A 14,104-nucleotide genomic window follows, 5' to 3' on the forward strand; every position below is an offset into this window, starting at 1 on the left:
AATTATATTTATTCTAACTGGAAAATATGTATTGGAGTTTTTATTTTAATTCTTATATGACAATAAAGAGCTGTGACGTGATTTTTGTGATTGCTTAAAAAAAACGAAAGTAAAATTTAAGAAATCAGTAATAACATAAAAGTATTTTGTATATTTGTAAGGAATAATATATAATTAACTAAAATTAAAAGCCAAAATTTCTTATTGCAAATATAATTATTTCATTAAATATTAGACATATCTATGCTTTATTAAAAAGATTTTCCAAAAAACAGCTGTTTTTCTAAATTCGCTTTCGTATCGTGTGCAATATAATGCATTTATCGCCGTAAGGAGTTTCTGCAAGTCTAAAACTTCTCATTTTGAGAAAAGTCTACAACTATACATTATTCAGTTATTGTTCTGTGTACGAGTGTACATTTTTAAAAATTTAAAAGTAAAAAATATATTGTTAAATATATACGAATATAACTACTTACTTAAATACTTTTAGTCTGACTCACTATAAATGGCGGCGGATTTTCTTATCTTCATTATTGCCAGCTGATTTTGTTAGAACACGTAGAATGGAACAGACGTGTCATATACATTTAGCATATCAAAACAATGTTGCTTTGTTTGTTTATAATTTCTGTTTTATGCATTGATATTGCGTTGTTGGATTGTGGGTGCAACAAGTTAAATAGACAAGAAGACGAAAAGCCGCATGCATTATATGAAGATAAAAATGCCGATATAGATGATAATAAAGTATGTAAGCAACAAAGCAAAAATTCGCGATACAGGGATTATTATGCGGAACCTGTTATCGAGGATATGTCCCTAATAACAGGTGGTGATTATTTAATTGGTACCGACAAACCACATTTTCTAGCAGATCATGAGTCACCTGAAAGAATAGTTAAACTTAAAGACTTCTATATGGATAAATATGAAGTTTCGAATGAAAAGTTTCAACAATTTGTAGATGCAACAAACTACACCACTGAAGCGGAAATATTTGGTGATAGCTTCATATTTAAAGCGCTCCTAAGTACTCAAATGCAAAAGGAATACGAAGACTTTAGAGTTGTGAGTGTAAAATAAATAAAATTTTTAACTTCAAACAATAGATTATTATTCATAAATTCGATTTTTAAAAATAAAGGTTTCAGCGCCTTGGTGGTTTAAAGTAAAAGGCATATCATGGAAGCATCCTAATGGACCAGAAAGCAACTTAAATGGTATTATTGATTTTATTAACAATACTAATGAATACATTTATTTGTGTTTTATAGATTTACAAAATCATCCTGTAGTTCATGTATCTTGGAATGATGCTGTAGCTTACTGTAAGTGGTTAGGTAAGCGTTTACCCACTGAAGCTGAGTGGGAAGCAGCATGCCGAGGAGGTAGAAAACAAAAACTCTTTCCATGGGGCAATAAATTAATGCCAAATGATAAGCATTGGTATGAAAATAAAATTTATATATAAACAATTACAATAGATTTATTATTTTGTAAAGGCTTAATATATGGCAAGGGGAATTTCCAGATGAGAATACTTTGGAAGATGGTTTTGATACTACTTGTCCGGTTAATGAATTTCGTCAAAATAATTTTGATTTGTACAATATTGTGGGTAACGTTTGGGAATGGACAAATGATATATGGGAAAAAAATGACAGAAGTCCTAATCCTAATATGGTGAAAAAGGGAGGTTCCTACCTATGCCACAAATCATATTGTTACCGTTATAGATGTGCTGCTCGTTCGCAAAATACTGCTGACAGCTCAGCTGGAAACCTAGGTTTTCGTTGTGCAAAATCATTGTAAATTTATCTTTTAAACTTAATTATAATGAAATATATTATTTAAGTAAATAAAAGCGAAGCTTAATTGATTGCATATTTTTTATTTTTAACAATTAAGTAATTATTCGCTATCTGTAGCAGATAAATATAAAATAGATTAAGTTAACTATTTAATATATCTTCTTTATACGAACTCATGTATTGAAGGCATTATTTAGAGTTCATATATAGTGCCCTACACAAATTATTACTGTTGGAAGGGATTTATCATTACTGGTAGTAGTGAATTTAATTTTTTTTTTATGCAGAATTGTTATAAAAATTATTCAAAGTAAATTAAAGTAAAAGTATTTAAGTAAATTACAACTTTTCATACACAGTGTTTTGTATGATTGATATTGTTGATGATGACATTAAAGCTCTGATTGTTACTCTATTCTGTGATTGATTGTTGATTATTGCTCTACTGTGATGGGACAAATTGATTTGATCTTAAAAATATAATTACACATTTTAGTACAGAATTTTTATAATTTTATTTTTTCAAATAAGCAGTCAAATAAAAAAAGCTAGACTTATCATCAGTTAATAATAAAATTTAAAAATATTGATTATTCCTAAATACAACCAAAACATAATGCCCAAGTTACTTGTTAAGTAAGAATATTTTATCTAGAGCTATTGATTACACAAACTATATATTTTAGGAAACACTATTCCCTTTATATACAATCACGTCAGATTAGATAGAGAAAGAAAAGGTTTTGTATCCGTTCAATGGGATATTATCTCATGAAACCAATGTTCACATTCCATACCTCAGTATTCATTAACTTTACTTAAAATCTAGAGTTCTTTCTTGGTTAAGAATATGAAAAAGCATTATGTTTTCTTTATTAATATTAATTATTTTCCAATATGTTTTGTTTTGCCAACTCCGGGTTGAACTGACTATTGTATTTCTGTTTAATTCGAGTATTCGAAGGTTTCACATTTGTCGTATTTACTGGTGGCACATCTGTCTTTGGTGCCATTAAAGCTTCTTGTCGCAATTTTTCAGCAGCTTCTCTCCGTAATCTTTCCTCACGCAACTTTGCCAGTTTTTCTTTCTTGTCCTGCATTCTTTCAATGGACAATTCTTCACGATTTTTATGCTTAAGTTCCTTCTCAGAATTATATTTGGATTTTTTCTTATGTTTTTTTTTAGACTTTTTTTCTTTTTTCTCTTTACTTTTTTTGGATCTTCTATTAAATTCTAAATCCTTTGTTAGAATTTCGGTTTTAATTTTGTCATTACTTGGTGCTTTTTCTTTTTCTTTTTCTGAATCTGTCTCTTCATCAGACTGTTGTTCAGATGGCAATAGTGTTTTTATCAAGGTGAGTGGATCATTATAATATTTATTTCTAAGATCTTTTTCATCATATTTTGTTTCCACTCCACGGATTGGTGCTTTCTCATACCAACTTTTCAATTTGAGTGCTTCATTTGTATCTTGCCCAAGATAAGTTAAATATCCTACTTGCTTTTCATATTTTTCACGTTCTGCCTTACTTTCTTTTTCAGCTTCTTTATTTTTGCTTTTTGTATGACTGTTTAAATCTGAAAATAAGTTTACATGTTGTGAAGAAGTAGGAGTGTCTTCATCAATTTCATATGTTTTTTTAAACTCTTCCAGATCCACTAGGCCAGATTTTTTACGTAAAAAGCTGATACGCGCTTCATTTTCCTATAATTAAACATTTTTATAAATTGTTTAATGCATGCATTAAAAATACTTACTGCTAATTCAAATTTTTTCTTTTTTACTTCTTCTTGTTCACGAGCTTCAGCTTCATCACGTCTAACGCGTGCAATATTATCTTTGTTACGCACATGCCAGCTAATAATATATTAAATTAATTAAATTAAACAAAATTCATTAAAAATATACCAACCTTTTTTTCGGTAAAATATTCATGATTCTAAAAGGAAAGAAAACAAACTAAAATCAAAATACTGAACAGCTGTTATTTATATGCTGTATAAATAAAATCAAGTCAACAGAGTTGCATTCAAATAGTACTTCAGGTAAAACAACCATCTGTCATTTGAAGAAAACTCTATATTTCCATTCAAAGTAAAGGTTATATATTCTAAATATATGTATTTATTTTTGTAGTACTATTTATGTCATATTGTATCAATTAATAGATTTTATGGTAATAATTTCTGTAATTATTTTTGTAAATCATTTGTTAAATTTTTAAATGTCATAATTTTGTAATCAGGTGTGTTTTGTATTTTACTGTTTTGCTGACTTTTATTTTCCTTTCATTAAAAACTAGTTAAAGAAAGCAGAAAGAGTGAGATGTGAGGTACAAATATACGATTTATTTTACTAGCACTATTTTTATCAGTAAAAATTAGTAAAAGTTATAAAGCATATAGTGGCAACAGCTGATTTATATAAGCATGTTTTATTAACATTAACAATATCGATTGTATTTAATAAAATTATAACTAAACTGAAGAATATAATAGCTATTTATTTATTATTTATCTAACTGTAAACAAAAATGAAGTCTTATGTTGAATTCAATTAAAAATTAAACTGGTAATTCATGAGAAAATATTAGGTCTATTTTGAGTAACACTGTGTATACACAAATGTGTTCCACCAACAAACTTTCGAGTAAATGACAGAGAGTAACATCCCTATTGAAATTTGAAAATGCTACACAGACTTCCCTCGTACATTTTATTTTAAATAAAATTTGTGTTGATGTGTGAATCAGCTGTTTTGGTTTGAATTTAAATTTATGTATGATTTATTTGCGCGGCACTGGTGTTCTCACAAGATTTTACACAAAGCTGTTCTATGAAAATCTGTGTAAAGAACGTAATTTGGTACTTTATTTGTGTTACACTCTCAGTTTGTACTTTACTTGTGTTTTACTTGAGTTTTACTATGGAACAGACCTATTATATTACTACATGTATGCAAACCAAGTATGCCGTGCTACCAAATCGCACTGTGTAAATTCAAGTATGCATTCTAAATTTCGGTCTGCAGACATGTCTGCATTAATATTACACCTTGTTTCAAAGCGAATAGCAAAGCGCACACAGGTATGCAGACTAAGTATGCAGATCGATATTCTGGTAAATGCTAACATTCGCTGCCATACCGAATTTATTTAAATTGAGGGAATTTACTCGAACTCTCATACGTCCTAAATAAATAATTTTTCCAGTTATATATCAATAAAAATATATGAATTTAAATATGTTGATATATATTGTCTATCATGTTTTATTCTATATATATGATATTCCATTTATTTAAGAATTAATTTTATTTAATTTAATCAAGTAGCTTCTGAAATATGGTAAATTGTTAAAATGAATAACTATATAATTTTAGTTAGTTTAGATTTTATTTATGTGTCAAAACAGTAAAAAAAGCAAAAGGGAATATAATTGCGAAATTAAAGTGAAAGAAAAAGCTTTTTTTACCGTTTTTGGAGCGCGAAAAGAAATAACATTTTCTAAGCAGCTAATCTGTTATTCCATATATTGTTGTGTTTAAAGTGTAATATCTTATATATTCGTATATATATAAGAAACAAACCTTAAATGCAGTATTTTCATATATTTTTATAATATAGTGTTGAATATTTCAAGTTTTATCGGGTAAAAAATTTATGAATATTCTTTTGATTTCTATGAAATCGTAATATCAATCAGAAAATTTCTTTTCTATTGAAGTGTACATTGGAAACAAGTTCATTTGAGAAACTAATATTAAATAAAAATTTTTTAATTTGTGTGTACTGTATAACATTTTGTGATTGGCAGCTCGTGTGAGTTTCTAGAATTTATTAAGCGTACAACGGGCACACCGATTGCCAATTGAATTGCCCCAAAAGCAACTCTGCTTAGTACATTGCTGCTGTCAGATTTCTGTGTCGTTCTCACATTATATCTGAGATAGCAGTAATTGGGTACGAATCTGATGGCGATCGCGAAGTAAAGACGTTTCTACGGAATTATATTAATAATTATTAGTGATTTCGGGATTTTTAATAAAGAACATACATTTTTGCGTAATTAGTGAATAAGTTCGGTATAAAATAAGTACGAAAATTAAAGGTAATATAAGCGCGCTGACCAATGGCTAACGACCCGGACAAGATTTTCAAGCAAGATGGCTACTTGACTGTGAATTTGGGCAGTGGTATTTCATCACTGAATGAGTGTCAAGTGGAGGCCAGTAACATTGTCTATCATCCGAACTTGAACGTTATTCTTGTTTTCGATAACGCGAATGAGCTAAAAATTCTTGATGTGCATTCTGGAACAATTTTGCAAACATATTCGCTTGTTGGTTCAGGTAAATATTTTTATAAGTGTGTTATCTTTTATCTGGCGCTATAACAATTTCAAAAAATTTGCAATCATTTATTAAATAGTGTAAAAAAAAAAATTTACAATCAGAAAAGAATATGCATATTTCTCTATACTAAAGTCCTTTTGGCATTCGTGTTTTTGTTGTAATTTATTTTCGCTTTAATTTTGCGGAATTGTTTAACTCAGCGGATTCCAATTGTTTGTTTAGTCTGTTTTTATATTGTAATGTATGGTTGTTTTCATTTTTATTATTGCTAATGATATACGATATACAATATATGTGTATGTATATGTGCAGACGTTTACATTACAATAATGGGGAATACCAAGAACAACTGCGTTTCTAGCGACGGTGTGGATGTTAATATAAACAAATAATTCTTAGAAGAAAAGTGTTTAGAACTTATGTTTATGTCTCGGCTTAAGTCATCATATTTAACAATAACAAATTAAGCTTGTGTTGCCAATATTGCCTAAGCTGTTATTTCATCAGATAAATGGCGTGATTATCGCCAATAGGCCTTACTAATCAAATATTTTATAATCTAAACCTTGATAATTTATGACTGTTAATATATTCTTTTTAAATGTTTACATAGATGGAGACAAAAATATCTATGGTCGATATATGTCTCTGCAAGATAAGATTTTAATTTGGGATGGACAACACCTAGGATTTCGTGGCGATTATAATGGCGTATTACTCTTCGACACAATATTGCAATCGCCTATTCTACAGAATGATGAAATTATCAAATTGGAATTATTGCTATCAGAGGCAATGACATTCCAGAAGTGTCTCAAGGAACTTGAGCAGGAGGACTTTGAATGTTCTGCTGATGTCACAAATGAGTTAAAAGATAAAATAGAGAGAGCACAAGCAAATTCAAAAAAGGGCATCAAAGCACAACGTGTAAGTTTATTTTGTTTTAAAAATACTATTAATATATATAGATATATATAATATATTTACTTATTTCTTGAAACAGTGGAATACTGTATGTTTAGAGCTACCATATTCCAGTATAAAGTTGGTTGCCAATAATTTAGTTTTGTTATTAAAACGATTGGAGCGACATATACCCGCATTACCGGTAGCTTCAGCGATTAATGAAAGACTCACCGATCTTCTTACCGGTTGTCGTTTACCTGAGTTAAGTTGGCAATGCACAAATTTGCAACGTACTCTGATGCATTCAGAGGCTGTACGACGACAGACATTTGAGAAATGGCCACATATGGATTACAAATGGGCACTACCTGACCAAATGGCACAGGCTGGGTTTTATCATCAGCCTTCGCCTACTGGTGAAGATCGTGCGATGTGTTTTACCTGCAATGTTTGCTTAGTCTGTTGGGAAAAGTCTGATGAACCATGGGGTGAACATGAACGCCATTCGCCTACTTGCCCATTTGTTAAAGGAGAGTATACTCAGAATGTGCCATTAAGCGTTACTTATGCTACATATCCAGCTGCTACTGTCGGTGGTATTGGTTTCGATGTGATTTCAAATAGCGAATATGCAAATGTACTTTGTACTAGCTGTAAACAATCCGGTGAGATATCTGTCTGGAGTATAGAACGACATTTGAAACTCATGCACACATTCAATATTGCCGTAATAATGAAAGATGTATGTGATGAAAGTTATGAGTGGGCAAATGTTACAGCGATATGTGTACTACCAAATGCATGCGCGCAACGTAAAATTAATGCTATGCATGCCACACAAATTAGTAACAATGGAGTTGCGAGCACACCTGGTGCACAACAATGTATATCTTCATCATCTTTGAGAGTGGGCGTTGTTGGATCTAAAATTGTACTAGGCATAAGTATTCAAAAAAGCACGGGCGAGCATGCCTTGCGTATGGTTGTTCTCAATATTGTAGAATGTGATCGAATAAATGAGAATACTGAAGGAAGTAGTACAAGTAGTGTGGCCGTTAGTCAACCGAAAACATCAAACACAAGCAGTGACGGTAAGTAATAATATCTTTTATTTACATTTTTCACCCTAAAACCCTATCTGCTTGTATTATTTAAAGGAGATGACACTGTTAACGAACAATTACCACTCAAATATGAACAACAAGACGATGACAGCAAAACAGTTAGCGCTAATTTTGAAAAGTATGCGGATGGTTTCGATAGCAATGGGTTTGTTTCTGCCCTTAGTATTATGAATACCGATGGAACTGAAGATAAGTCGAATGCAATGGCCTTGACTGATTTGATTAATACTGAGTTATCACATATGCAAACGGATTTGATAATTGTAAATCCATTTGATGCTAAAATGAATACAGGACCTTCAATAGATATGGATATGGACGCAAATTATTTTAAAGAAAATTTATTAGCTGCCGCTCAAATGAAGAAAAATCAGAATATCACAATGAATGGCTACATGAATAACAACAATAATGTTAGTACCATTTCAAAAGCTCCACCGTGTGAGGACATTGAATGCGTATTTGAGAGTTGCACAAGCGTTAAACGTATGAACACTTTTAGTGATGATTTCGAAAATGAAATCGTTGAAATAAGTGAAATCTTACCAATAAATAGTGATTGCAATCAACTACTGGTTAAATTGCAAAAAACTAAACTTCCTTCCAAAGTAGAACAAAAACTTATAATGGCAACAACAGAGGATGTAGAATATGAGCAGTTAGTTGGTAAGTAGAGTCTAATACCAATATGATTGTTACAAATATGTAATAATGTAAAAATAATTATTTTTTTAGATTCTTCCGATTTTAATGGTAACGATTTAGTTGCTCAATTGTTGTTATTCGATTATGTTGATGGTGTAATATCGAATGAATATACGTTAGCAGTCACATTTAATCGGAAAAAGCAACCAAAACAGCTTTGCATATTACCTAATTTCCAACTTGTCGTGGAAAATGAGGAAACAAACTCCGAAGTTGGAAGAAAGGTGCAGTATGGAGCATTATGCGTGGTTTGTAATGATGGTACAATTAAAGTTTATTCATTAACGGATTTTAAACATATTACTGATATACAAGTCAATGGAGAAGCTTTTACTTCTATTGCTTATTGTCGTACACTAGATCGTTTATGTGGTTGCACAAGTAAGGGCTCGCTTATTTTTTATTCTTTTAACGATGCAGATAATGAATCTGGAGATGAAATGCTTGAAATGGATGATGAGTCAAATGTTTGTGTTAAATCCACTAATAATTTAGAAATAACGGTGACAGATGGTGGAAATGAAAACGTTACCAACACATCTAATATTGACATTAATGACTTAGCAGTTTATAAGAATGGACTTAATTCTGGTAAATTACCATTACCATGTATACCGCAAGGAGTATTAGGAGTTGACTGCAGTGCAACAAATATTTTGACTCTAACACATCAGTCTCCATCTCCTACGCCACTAACTGCAGCGAATTGCATAGCTTTTAAAAGTTCTTTATTAATAGAGGATTTACGTACTTTATATGATCTTACAAAATTTGATGACAAATTAAGTGCTTATACAGCTGAAGTGCCAAGCTGTTGGAATGATATGGTACAGGCACAAAAACAAAGAAAACAACCGCAGTATTTACGCAATGGAGATGATACCCAACATGTTAAAACATGGCGTCTACATAATGATGCGTATGTATATATTTATATCTAATACTGTTTTTACACATATAATTTCTGAACCTAATTAACACATTTTTATTTGGATTTTGTATGAAAAATGGCAATCATAGCTGACGTTACATTGTTATTCTTTTTAATAAAAACTTTTTTTATACTCAAGTTTTGAAAATATAATATGTGAATTAAATTTTAATGTTTGTAGTACTACTTGGGACGAACATACGATTGAGTTGAATCTAAATCAGCCGGTTCAACTAGGCCACATTGACTTGAAATTCACATTATTCCAGCAATGTCATAATCCTGCAGCTATACAAGTGACTTTGCTCAAGCAGAATACAAGTGGATTTGGTTATCGTATGAAAGGACCGAATGCTTGTTATCAGGAATGTAACACGAAAAATTATGATGATTTTATACCAAGTACTGCTGATGGTAACTATAATTTAGAAATAGAATATTTTAGAATATTATAGAATAGAATATTATAAAAATAGAATATATTTTAAAATCAATCTTAAAGTCAGTATTTGATTATAAACAATTATCAAAAATAATATAAAGAGCATATAAATAGTATAAATTTAACATTAATTAAAAATAATTTAAAGAGTATATCTCTTACTTAATATAAAATATTTAAATTTTTCTGAAATACTAATAGTTTAGTATTAATTGTTTCTAGATCATTTTCAAAGTCAGTAATTAAATGTAAAGAATATGCCGAGTATATCTCTGTCTAAAATAATATATTTAAACTTTTTTAAATAACTAGCTGATTGATTTGTATATTAAATAAAAAATTTTTTTTAATTAATTATATTTTCCAGTTAATGAAAATCCAGTATTAACTGATGAATACTTGCAAACCTACAATGCCGAAATATTGGTCGGTCCCATTGAACTTTCCTCATGTATTGACCTGTGCGATCAGGGTGGTGTAATGACATTAACCTCACCGAAACTATTTAAAACTCGTACACGAAACTTTTTATTGCATTTACGAACTATGTCAGATCAAAGTAAGGATGGTCAAGCTAAAACACGTGGTAATAATTAAAAAATATTTTAATTAAATATACATAATAAATATACTGCTATTATTGTTTGTTTATAGGATGCGATTGGTTACACGAAATATCTATATCTGTACGTGGTGTAAAGACAATAAATATACCTAATGAACGTACACAACGAATTGCAATGCTTGAAAGTAAACTGCTATTAGAGAATTTATTTTTGATTATAAGTTCTACTGAAACTTCGAGGCTAGAAAAAAATCTTGCTTTAGATATATTGATATGGATTTGTTTTATACGCTTGAATCGTTATCGTTCCTCGAAGTCTGAAAGTATGAAAGCACAGTTGAATAAAAATGTGCAACATTATAATGTGGATCTTGTAGCACAACAAATTGAATGTATTTCTATAGCTGAAAAGTACATACACAGTATCATTCGTAACTGTATCATTCATAGCGATCGTTCGATCGCTCACAAATGTGTGAAAGTAATAATTATATTAACAGAGTAAGTATATTATAATATTACTTATCGTAAAAAAATAAGAACTCATAAAATTTTGTTGCACACTGCAGAGACAGTCTTTCTGTATATGTATATATATATATATGTGTTATTATATATTTTACATCGCCTAACGGCACAAAAATCATACTATAAATGAAGTGTTAATCAATTGTAAGGATGTAAAACATTTAAATTTGTATTTTTGATTTTCAGTGGGATAGGTAACATGCCTAGTGAACTTCAGAATGAACTTAATTTGAGCGTTGCTGTTAAAACGGCTATATCATCCACATTCAAGGAGTTGCCACTTTCAAAACATGCGAGTGTTGTACATTGGTTTACAACATTGGTTTGTGCCACATCTACTGCTGATTCGCATAACGAAATTTCTGAATTATGCATAAAGTTGTTAACCAAGATATCTGCAGAAATTTCGCAGCGTTGGGATCCGTATGGTGCATTACTAGGAACCAGGTAAGTTATATATGAAATTGGTTTTTCAAATTTATAACATTATTTATAACAGATTTGGCATGTATGGTTTTCCATTTGAGCCCGAAATTTTCGATTATGAGTTACCAAGCATGAACAAGAATACCGCACCAATTCCTTCAACCTTTTTAAGCATCATGCGACAAAATGCAGGTGCAATGCAAACAGCTGGTATGGATATTAAAAAGCTCTGTTCAATTGGTATTTATATATAGTTTAAAAAATTTTATGAATATATATTAATATATATATATTTAAAATAAACAAAATAGATAGCGTAGATTTTCGAACATTCCCACATTTGATAAAATGTAAAAGTGTGAGCAACCAATTGCGAGGCTTATTAGAGGTAGAACAGTTGCATTTTTCTTGTGCTGCAACATCTGAAGCTACTCGCATAGATAATTTGGATTCAATTTCAACTGGCAATGGGTCGAGTATAAATGTGGAAGATATTATTATGGGACCAATGCAATCTGTTTCCGTAGATGTTTTAAAGGATCCCGATATTGATAAGGTATACAAAACATAGATTATATGAAATGATCAACTGTTAGTTGTTTTTCTTTAAAGATACACGACATTGTTAATAATGTCCAAAATATTATTGTTGATAAACATCTTAAATTAAAGAAACCCAAAGAAGTTGAACAAAAAGCCAATGGCGTTTCTCGTAAGTTCATTTAATAAAAAAAAGTAATTAAAAAGTACTCCTTATTGATAAAATTTTTTTATTTAGACTTTGAGCATTTGCCGCATTTATCATCGAAATACAATTCTATGTTGCCAAAATTCAAAGCAATTTGCAAATACATTGAGCTATGTGATGACACAACTAAAAATTCCGCTAGCAATAAAGCGGAACTTTTTAAAGAAAAAGCAATATCAGCCCAAGCAAAATTATCAGCTTTGGAGGATGCCCTCACAAAGTTAGATGAAACTCAAACAACAGTTAAAGATGTGCTTAAAATGCATAATAATAATGGAGAACAACGCATAACGCAAAAACAAAGTGCACAACTACCTCATGTGAACAAGGAAAATATTACAACTAATGTCTTCTCTTGGCATAAATTGCTTTTGCCTCCGCCGAAACAAATGATTGTTATCGATCGTATGCACTCTGGCGCTCGCCGTTTTGTTGTGCTAGACTTCGGCGCGCATATCCTATTAACCGACTTAGTAATACCAGCTTGTGATGAGCTCGCATCGCTACACATAGATATTTGGTGTTTTGATGAAGAAACTGACAGTGTGCGTTTGACAGTAACACATGATATCGGCACTAAGACATTAGTTTTGACTGATTTACAACCACCGCCAATATGTCGTTTCATGAAAATCACCATTATTGGTCGCATTGGCATGTCATCCACAAAATGTAAGATACCGATAGGTTCATTTTATGGTCATACTGTTGTGTTAGATAGTGATTGCTATGGTGATACAGTATTGAAGAAAGTTACGCGCCAACCACAAAATTTACAAGCTCAAATAAAGGCATTGACTTCTTTGTATGAAGATGTACACTGTCGTTATAGCTTAGCGAGTTGTAAATTATTGGAACTGTTATCACCTGTGCTAAATTGCGAAATATCAAATGTTGCTCACATGCAGGCTTTTATTAATAAGCAGCATGAGACAGAGGCAAATGTGGTGGATAATTTAAAAATCATTAATTTGTACGAAGTAAGTAAATGAAATACAAATATTTTTATAATTTTTATTAATGATTTTAATCCCAACAGGAATGTATTATGTTACAACATCAAATTAATGTTATACGTAATGTTATCAATCGTTTCGACACTTCCTTGTCAAAAGTCAATCCAATAATGACTGCACGTGACGATATATTACAATTAACATCACGAGATAAATTGCGTGTTCTGAGCCAAAGCCTAGTAGAAATATTATTGCATTTTTCTATTGAATTTGGATTTAAGGTAAAACGAATAAAGCTTTACACGCTCAATTATAAACAACACGTAGTAAAAAAAAATGCCTCGCGAATTTATATATTTGGTACAATTTTAAATGAATACAGATGTAATTCACATGTTTACCCAGATGTATTTGCATTGTAATTCGTTTCATATTTCGTTGAGTTAGCAACTATTATATCCATATGTTATTATTCTTATTCATAAAATTTATCTATAATGCCTTACAAATTTGAAATGGTTTTTAGTGAATAAGTAAATGAAAAATTAAAACACGAAGTGTATAATTTTTAATATTTTTTATTTAGTAATGCCGAAGTTTTTTT

The 14,104-nt window shown here is 30.5% G+C and overlaps 3 protein-coding genes across 3 annotated transcripts in view; 2 read left to right on the forward strand and 1 right to left on the reverse strand.

Moving 5' to 3' along the window:
* The first annotated feature begins 500 nt into the window (after positions 1-500).
* Positions 501-1,882, forward strand: LOC119680491 (formylglycine-generating enzyme-like). Its single transcript, XM_038093318.1, has 4 exons — positions 501-1,071; positions 1,148-1,223; positions 1,278-1,449; positions 1,506-1,882. The coding sequence occupies exons 1-4, from the start codon at positions 607-609 to the stop codon at positions 1,813-1,815; spliced, it is 1,023 nt and encodes a 340-aa protein (XP_037949246.1). The 5' UTR covers positions 501-606; the 3' UTR covers positions 1,816-1,882.
* Positions 1,883-2,439: 557 nt separating this feature from the next.
* LOC119680270 (leukocyte receptor cluster member 1 homolog) lies at positions 2,440-3,888 on the reverse strand. Its single transcript, XM_038093004.1, has 4 exons — positions 3,857-3,888; positions 3,729-3,755; positions 3,574-3,673; positions 2,440-3,520 (listed from the first exon to the last, which is right to left on the reverse strand). Exons 2-4 carry the CDS (start codon positions 3,749-3,751, stop codon positions 2,696-2,698), a joined length of 948 nt encoding a protein of 315 aa, XP_037948932.1. The 5' UTR covers positions 3,752-3,755; positions 3,857-3,888; the 3' UTR covers positions 2,440-2,695.
* Positions 3,889-5,454: 1,566 nt separating this feature from the next.
* LOC119676370 (baculoviral IAP repeat-containing protein 6-like) overlaps positions 5,455-14,104 on the forward strand; it is a 13,026-nt gene continuing 4,376 nt past the window's right edge. The window contains exons 1-14 of the mRNA XM_038087605.1: positions 5,455-6,166; positions 6,783-7,096; positions 7,173-8,166; positions 8,233-8,865; positions 8,935-9,823; positions 10,017-10,249; positions 10,645-10,863; positions 10,932-11,343; positions 11,557-11,817; positions 11,870-12,036; positions 12,108-12,352; positions 12,409-12,508; positions 12,575-13,524; positions 13,584-13,781. Coding sequence (XP_037943533.1) covers positions 5,947-6,166; positions 6,783-7,096; positions 7,173-8,166; positions 8,233-8,865; positions 8,935-9,823; positions 10,017-10,249; positions 10,645-10,863; positions 10,932-11,343; positions 11,557-11,817; positions 11,870-12,036; positions 12,108-12,352; positions 12,409-12,508; positions 12,575-13,524; positions 13,584-13,781 — 5,835 coding nt within the window. The 5' untranslated portion in view covers positions 5,455-5,946. The remainder of the gene's footprint in view (positions 6,167-6,782; positions 7,097-7,172; positions 8,167-8,232; positions 8,866-8,934; positions 9,824-10,016; positions 10,250-10,644; positions 10,864-10,931; positions 11,344-11,556; positions 11,818-11,869; positions 12,037-12,107; positions 12,353-12,408; positions 12,509-12,574; positions 13,525-13,583; positions 13,782-14,104) is intronic.

The sequence above is a fragment of the Teleopsis dalmanni genome, chromosome 2 (genome assembly GCF_002237135.1).
Source record: "Teleopsis dalmanni isolate 2A chromosome 2, ASM223713v2, whole genome shotgun sequence".
Taxonomy (NCBI): domain Eukaryota; kingdom Metazoa; phylum Arthropoda; class Insecta; order Diptera; family Diopsidae; genus Teleopsis; species Teleopsis dalmanni.

Coding starts and splice junctions, on each gene's coding strand:
- LOC119680491 (XM_038093318.1), top strand. CDS start 607: ATGTTGCTTTGTTTGTTTATAATTTCTGTTTTATGCATTGATATTGCG. Junction 1,224..1,277: donor ACCAGAAAGCAACTTAAATG/GTATTATTGATT, acceptor TGTGTTTTATAG/ATTTACAAAATCATCCTGTA. Junction 1,450..1,505: donor ATGCCAAATGATAAGCATTG/GTATGAAAATAA, acceptor TATTTTGTAAAG/GCTTAATATATGGCAAGGGG.
- LOC119680270 (XM_038093004.1), bottom strand. CDS start 3,751: ATGAATATTTTACCGAAAAAAAG. Junction 3,674..3,728: donor AATATTTTACCGAAAAAAAG/GTTGGTATATTT, acceptor ATATATTATTAG/CTGGCATGTGCGTAACAAAG. Junction 3,521..3,573: donor AGAAAAAATTTGAATTAGCA/GTAAGTATTTTT, acceptor GTTTAATTATAG/GAAAATGAAGCGCGTATCAG.